General features: G+C 36.7%; 1 protein-coding gene across 1 annotated transcript in view; it reads right to left on the reverse strand.

Moving 5' to 3' along the window:
- The window catches only part of LOC124641797 (transcription factor LBX1-like), a 64567-nt gene extending 56567 nt beyond the window's left edge, over positions 1–8000 (reverse strand). The window contains exon 1 of the mRNA XM_047180018.1: positions 7367–8000. Within this exon, the coding sequence (XP_047035974.1) occupies positions 7367–7880 (514 nt within the window). The 5' untranslated portion in view covers positions 7881–8000. The remainder of the gene's footprint in view (positions 1–7366) is intronic.
- Between the last annotated feature and the right edge of the window lie 688 nt (positions 8001–8688).

The following is an 8688-nucleotide window of genomic DNA, read 5'->3' on the forward strand; positions in this document are numbered from 1 at the left end:
TAGATATAATATTACTAAACAAGATTGCGCACGCTCAAAATATATATTTACGAAAATGAACTCTATTCTAACGCAATAAGGTACTAAATTGGTTGCATAATACACAGAGGCAAATCCGAGCCGAGAGGGATAGTTCGAACGGAGGCTGTTTGTCTCTTTCTAACACCTTGCCAGCATAAAAAAATGTTGTGATCAAAAGTTTTGTCTTCCCAAAAACAATTGAATCACTTATATTTTTATCTTATTTTAACAATTGTAAGTCAACAAATTAATAACAATCGCATTAATTTATTCGTATTTATTATTAAAACATAAACAACATAAATTTTTATTTTGCTTTTTTTATTTTCTAGCGGTAACCCTGAACATTCTTGGCGCGTAATCAGCATTTAAAATTTTGTTTATTTTTTTTTTGTATTAAATCAATTTAAACTATTAAAATGGTGAAAAAGTGTTGCGTTTCTACTTGCAAAAGTGAATCCTATGGTGGTTGCAATATATCGTTCCACAGGTTAGCTAATAATAACATTTTCGTAAACCAAACAACTAGGGTGCCCATGAATTCTTGTAACGAGTCAAAATATGGGTGATGGATTTTAAAACTGTTGTACTATTGTTATAGCTTCCCAAAAAATGAAGAAAGGCGACATAAATGGCTCAGCAGTCTATATATGAAGTAGAAATACAAAAAAAAACAGTCTTCACTTCGAATCTTCCTGCTTTTATACTGCTAATTTCCGCTAATTATTAAAAGCCTATATTAGTATCTTAAGGTCACAAACTGCGTAAGTTAAAACTTCAATACTAATCTGTGTTTAATAATCTTAGCAAATTCGGATTTGTCTCACATAGCTTAATCTCATAGTCACCCTATTAGAAAGGGACAGACAGCCTCCGTACTAACTGTTTCACTCGGCTCGTTTTTTGGGTTTATATGCGCAGTCCTGTTTACTAATATTATGTCTATGGTTGTGACGGAAATGAGGAGCGGTGAGATTTGAATTAAGAATGTGAAGGGTTGAAGAGCTTTTTTTCTTTTCAATTACTGGTACGTAATAATTCAGAAAGAAGTTTTTATAGCACCTTTGGTTGCAGTTTTATCCAAGCTCTCTTTATTGTAAATAGGGTGAATTTAATTACTAGGCGTCGCTAAAGGGGGCTTCGATTAAGTATAATTTTTATACAGGCTGATTTCAATTTTCATTTGTTTTTTCCCACTTTTACATAACTGAAAGGTCTCTAAATTCAAACGATGATAAGTAGACATAATACGACCATGGTCCACACTAACCTCGAAGCCACGCTTGAGTTCATCCCATCACGGTCTAAAAGCTATATCTATTCAGTACATAATTACAAGTACATACATATCATTATAGTTCGGCCATTCAGAGAATGCGTTCCTGACACGTCGCGATTGAACTGACGACGTAATTTTGCAATGGCGTTGCAGTTACGATAAAAATATTTTTGCTGGTTGTTTACCGTTTTAACAATTGAGGAGCATTAAAACAACATTATTATATCAATAATCAATGAATGTAGTTACGTCGTCAGTTCAATCGCGACGTGTCAGGAACGTATTCTCTGAATGGCCGAACTATAGTAGGTACAATCGTAAATATAGCAATCAGTAGCAGTTTAGATTGCATCGGAGTAATAACTTTAATGTTACAAATATATAAGTATGGCCACATTTATGTTTGTATGAACCTGGGTATTATCACGGTAAATCTGCGCATTATCATTAGTATGACCTTGTGGGGATGGTCCATTTTAAGAACAATAGGTCTAATCATCGTTCTAGCCTATTGTCATATTTTACGCTATTTAAAATATAGAAATTCAACATAAAATATGTTTATGGAGTTAGTATAGAGAGAATGTTATTAATTTTCTATTCCATTGCCATTTTTCTTTTAGTTAGTTTAGAAGGTAAAAAGCCAGTTACATTCTAAAGGAAACTAGATAGAATAAAAGTGGAATCCCTACTTAATAAAAACTCTTTATTCCATCCTCAGCAATCGACACTTACACATCCTCATAATTATGGAGTATCTCGTACGCCACGCATTTATATAACTCTCTAATAATCATACAGGCATTACCCAAGTCTTCTAATGTCGTACCAACCAGGGGATGTATAAAAAATATTATTTCCGTTCATTCACAAGAAATGGCTTCCTCAATCAAGCGCTGAGCTGCCAATGACAAATGACCATTTGTTACATGTTAATCTCGTAACATATGGAGCATAGACAATTCCCGCCTTTTCTACTTTAACTTTTTTTTCCTATGTTAATAGTGATGTCTTCTTTTGTGCCAGCACAATAGATTTTTTGCAAGTCCGTGTAAATTAGTCTATGGTGGAGTTTTTCAAAAAGGTTGCGCTCAGTTGAATGGTGTTTGATACTTTGGGGGTCTTTAAGAGCTCATTGATTTGTTCTGTTGCTGCATTAAGTGGTTAATTCGAATAAATGGCTTCGTTATTAGTGAATGGGCGGTAATTTCTAATACATTTGGGGTAAATTAGATTATGAGGGGCTGTGCTGGAAGTGTGAACGTCTTTCTGATTTTTTTCCTTGTTATGTTGCGTTTGCATCTGTGCCTTAAAATCTTTGCAAAGATTTACTTTCTAATGTTTGCCAGTTTATATTGGCATTACACGATTGTTGTGTCGCATATTAATGCTTCTCATTAATTAAATCATCACACAATGACACAAATGTCAGCCCACACAAATTGACAGAGCTTTCTCTACACATTGTTACTGTTTAAAATAAAAACAATAACAATTACTTCTACACTTAAACCATTACAAAACCCAAATCCATTGTAACACCAAACCATAGACACATTTCGTAACAACCATCCTTCGCAGATTTACCAAAGACAAATTAAAAAACAAAAGCTCACTTGTCTAATGACAGAGCGGGCGCGTTCGGTTCAGAGATCGTTCAATTACAAACGCCGCTCTGTAATCATAATATAATCATCTATTTCGGCATAACACTTGTGTTTGTCGATGGCGGACGTCTCCATCGATAACGATCGACCAATTGATATTCAATTGTTTTTTTTTGTAATGTAGGTAAAGGCTTAAGTTAAGGTTTTGCAAGATGCAGTGTTGTGGGAAAAAAGCGTTTTGTTTCTCTGCGGAAATTTAAAATACACATTTAGTAAGTTTCTTTTCTGCTTTTGAAGGAACTAAATGTAAGATTAGGTATATTGACTTTATTTTCAAATTCAATTAGTGTTACCTACGTAACTTCTACTTTAATAGATTACTTATAATATTGAAAAAAAAAATCGAAACGACCATGTTATTCTTTTTCAGGCTAAGTTACAGAATTATACACAGTATTTTACACAATAAAAAATATTGGTACTTCTTGAGTTATCGGTTTAGGTAAAGCTTTAGGTAATTAATTATTAAGACTGTGATCATAAAAATCATTTAAAGATGATTATTGAAACAATACCTTAAACTGGCATTTACCTTGTTAGAATATTAAAAATATATTTTTCTATGCTACATTTGCATATGAAAGAATTAAATAATTAAATCTTAATTATCTTTTATTTCTGAACGAACAATTAAGTTATTATCGCCATAACTAAATACATTTAAAAGCGTTGAAACAATAGTGTCACAATAACAGATATTTTGAATAATAAATATCCAATCTTGATATTGTATAAAACTGTATTTTAATTAATATCTAGCGTTTTTGAAAAAAATATTTGACTAACTGACATAGTTTCGTACAATACATATTTTTTTAATTAATTTATTATTGTTTAACTGAAGTGTAGGAACAAATACTGCCAAAAGTTTCGGATACTTAGTTACTGAAAATATTGCTTTTTAGTCATTATTTTTATTACATTAATATAATCCTAGCGTCAAAGATAATATCATATTATTTAACCGATACTTATCCAATAGATATAAAAATGTTGTAGGTACATCAATGTACACTGTACATAAGTAGGTATAACACAAATGGCAAGGTTTTCTATTTAACTTAAACTGCGTAGTGAAGAAAGTCAAAATAAGAAACAACAAATTACAATAAAATAATGAAACATAGGTACAACACAAATATAAAATAATGATCTTCAAATGTCAATAACTATATACAATTCCCCGCAGTTGTCAATTGTAAATAACATGACATTTGACATGTACTGCCAACATAATAACTACATATAAGGTACACACAGACGAACATACATTTATATGTATGTAGATGTTTCACTGTTTACCCCAATGGCGTTCGAGTATTTTACAATCATCAAATACGTATTAACTGCAATAGGATTTGCTCATAGCTAATGACATTTCAATCAAAAACGAATAAATAAAACATTATTTAACCAGAGGCTATGGTTGGTATTGTTTATGGTTAGGTATGAATTCATAATCTATGGTCCTACCTACGTACTTGGAAATTACAAATAGGAACAGTTAAATCATTTTAATAACATTTTTGTCAAGCAAACTAAAAATATTTCAGTTTTATGCTTAAGGGATTAATTTTTGGGCCCACTGTGCATTTTCGCGATCTGCAATACCAATTACATATTACATAGAATAGATCGAAAAGTAAAAAAGTCTAGGAGTATTTGACATCTAAGTAGGAGTAGCTAAGCTGCAAAATAATTTAAAAAATGTATCCAGGAATCTATCAAATAGGAACGTTTTGGCCAACTTCCAGGCTAAACAATTGAATAATATGTTACAGCTTTCTTATACATATAACTACGCAACTGAAGTATATTACTACTATTTTTTCAGCTAAATATTGTAAAAACGCTGTAGTTTCTTTTGCATATGTTTTCTTTCAGTTTTCCCAGGGGTTTCCCGAGTGGTAACAGTGCCTAGGTATGTAAAGTTTGCAATAAATAGAATTTACTTATATTTCTGATTGGAGGTTGGTAATGGCTTATGGTTACAGTTGAATATTATTAAGTGCATCATAAATCATCTATTTTGAAAGAGATTTCGCAAGGATCTCAAGTGGCTCCCTATTCGTCTTCGCAGGAACACTCGCATTTTGTGTCTTCTATTTAATATCCTCTTCAATCCTAAATCTCCTTCGTACCTGCGGGAACGTTTCTCCTTTCTCCGCTCACCTGATGCGTCCTGCAGGACTCATCTCAAATCCCTACTTAAAATCCCTTCCCACTCCGCTGATTTCTACTCCTACTCCTTCACCGTGCACGCTGTACGGCTGTGGAATAAGTTGCCGCCTGAGCTGCCAGACTGTTGCATTATTTAAACGTAAGTTGAAGGAACACTATCTTTCCTTGTCATCATAGATGCTTATAGTATTTAGTGTATTTATATATTTGTATACATATATTATATATTGATATATATTTTATATATACATATTTAGGTTAAGTTCGTGATTATGTTATTTTAGTTATAGCTTCTTTTCTTTCTACGCACTCTATCTGCAACTCTTTCTATTCTAACTCTCTCATAACGGGCCAGCTGGAAGAGATTTCTAATGAAATAAGCTGTGCCTTTGTACTATCTGTTCTATTTTTCTTCTTCTCTGTATTCTGTGTGTGTACATAAACTGTTAAATAAATAAATAAATAAACATTTCACGGGTTCTTTTATCCAATTATCTTTCTTGAGGGTTTCTTTCAACTCCAACAGAAATTACGATCTAGATTCCCATGTGTTAAAACTTGGCTCTTAGAAACATCCTCGGCCAATTGGTCTCCAATGGCTCCTAATTAGAGTCATTAATTGTTGGACAATACATCATTGCAACGGACCGGCTATTCGAGTCAAAGAGGTGTTTTAATAGATACAGACTAAAATAGATGGAGGAAGATTCAGTTAATACAAGGTGATACAAAATAAAGCTGCCCTAAAATGTACGAGTTAGCTGTGTCAGTAAAAAAAAGTCGTGGTGGTCTAGTGGGTGAAGAACCAACCTCTCAAGTTTGAGTGCGGGGGTTCGATTCCAGGTCAGCCAAGTACCAATGCCACTTTTCTAACTTTTTATGTACTTTCTAAGTATATCTTAGACATCAATGACTGTGTTTCGGAGGGCACGTTAAACTGTAGGGCCCGGCTGTCATTAGACATCCTTGGCAGCCGTTACGGGTACAGAAGCCAGTAAGTCTGACAACCAGTCTAACCAAGAGATATTAGGTTGCCTGGGTAACTCGACTGAGGTGGTCAGATATGCAGTCGCTCCTTGTAAAACACTGGTACTCAGCCGCATCCGGTTAGAGTGGTAAGTAGGCGACCCCAACATAGTTGGGAAAAGGCTCGGAAGATGGGAATTGTTGGACAATACATCAGCATTCATTGCAAAAGACCGACTATTCGAGTCCCTGTGGTGCTTTAATAGATAGGTACAAAACCAAAACAAATGGAGGAAGATTCTGTTTATACAAGGTGCTACAAAATAAAACTGCCCTAAATTGTATGAGCGAGGCAGTGTTTGATTCTGATTGGTGTTCCGGGGAAATTGGCGAAAATGTATGAACTTGCTACGATGTTAACATTTTCCGTTAACTGAAATAGGTTTTGCACATTTTTGTTTTTTAGTGTTTGCGATTGATACTTAATATATGTAGTTTATAGGTTTTTATTTAACTGTTGTTAGTAAGTAGGTATATGTAAATGTATTTTTTTTATTGAGGAACTAATTAAGTGCCTAACTGTCTTAAGAGGATTTATGTAGTATATTCAAAAGATTTATGTCCATTAGGATAAATATAAATTGTATGTATTAGGTAGAGTTTGTTTGATTACCTTGTTTTATGAATAAAATCGGCAAATCTTGAAATAATCGGCCGATGGATAATTTTTAAATTAGTAATTATTTAAGTAAGTAGGTACTATGAGCGAAATGGTCCTCATCGCATTTTTTTCTGCATAGTAAGTATATAATTACTTACCAACCTCTAAATATTATAGGTATCAAGCAACAATTTATAAATAATAACGAGGGCTCCAGATGTTTCTTTTTTTTACCAAAACATAAGCTGAAAAAAAACAAAACATTGACCACTGTGCATTGATAAAAAACTGAATGTTTCTTACTGTGCCCTACTGCGTCTGAATTTTCAGTTTAGCATCGCTTTTGTTACGAAAAGCAGCACTTTTTAGATTTGTCTGCGAAACTGACACTAAGGAACCTTGCACTCTTATGCTTAGATTTTTCTTATTGGACGAAAAGTTAAACATAACCGAACGAGAAGATACTCCACTTCAATGAGCTTACTAACCCATTATTCCTACAGACAGAGTATACAGTTTTGTTAGTCCACTTCTAATACCTCATCAAAATTGGCCAATTGATACTATTCAAAGTAGGTATACAGTACTTACCTCCGTTGTCAGGATTATTGGCCTCGAAGGTCTTGCTGGTCATGTGGAACAGCGCGTCGAGCGGCGTGTGCGGCGCCGCAGTCGCGTGCTGCGCGCGGCGCGGCTCCGAGCAGCAGTCCGACGCCGACGACGAGCGCTCCGACGCAGAGTCGCACTCGGGCGCCAGCTCCCGCGGCCTCAGCAGCCCCAGCGCCGCCAGCCGCCAGCGCTCCCCGTCCAGCAACGCCGCCCCCGCCAACCGCTGCAACCGCTGCAGCCGCTCCAGCCCCGAAGCATCCCAGGGACGCACTATACGCGGCGGAGTACGAGGACTGTGCGACAAAATGTCCAAAATCGAAAAACTCTTCACCCCATCACCCCTACGCTCCTCAGCCGGCTCCGAAGCCATCTTCAACCTCTTCAACGGCCTAAAATAATCGTGCGGCGAAGGAGATCGCGACGGTGCCGGCGACGGCCGGCCGACACTAATATCGTCCTCAGAACAGCTGTGGCCCGACATCGACTCCTCCTCCATTTTGTTCAGTTCACAGATCCATCACACAACAGTCACCAAAATATTTCGAAACGTTCAGTTGATTGTGTTTATCTCACAAAACATCAAGCTAACACGAGATACGGCTGACGGCTCGACGCGCCTCGGTCAACTGACGTGGCGGGTGACAGCCCTGGTCCGGGCGGTGAACAGGGGCGGGGCCCATTAGGCGTCCGCCAATGGGAGCGGGACATTCTATTGCGGGGCGGCTGCGATTGGTCGACGTCGGGCGGTGAGGCGCGCCGGAGTGTCACACTTACCTCTCCAATAAAACTTTTTAATCCGGACCTGGATTGGGGGGCGAGATTCGTGGTGTGATTAATTTAGGTGAGCGCGGGTGGACGGCGCCCGGCGGGGTGAGGCGGGGTGCGGTGCGGTGTGTGCGGGGTGTGAGGGGGGGGAGCGCCAGTTAATTACCAGGATGAAGACGCGCGTCTAACTACTCGCTCCATTATTTAGCGTCGATACGGCCGACGTTTGTCACTGCAGAAATTGCCACTTTCCTTCATTTATAGTTCATCGGTTAATTGTCTAAACTCGTCGTCGACAACGTAGCCGACACTCGTTGGACCTACAAACTGCTTATTGGAGGGAATTTTACAGGTGTTCTATTAAATTGCTATTTGTTTTTCTTGATATTTCTACTGGCCTACCATTAAGTTGGACTTGACACTGTAATTGACTTGACAATTAAAACCGTGATTATGACGGGAATTATTCTTTTTTTCTTTTTTTTTATAGCTACGTCTTAACTTGAGGTTAATTATTTGATGAGGTTATAATTTACGGC

This window comes from Helicoverpa zea, chromosome 23 (assembly GCF_022581195.2).
Source record: "Helicoverpa zea isolate HzStark_Cry1AcR chromosome 23, ilHelZeax1.1, whole genome shotgun sequence".
Taxonomy (NCBI): Eukaryota; Metazoa; Arthropoda; class Insecta; order Lepidoptera; family Noctuidae; genus Helicoverpa; species Helicoverpa zea.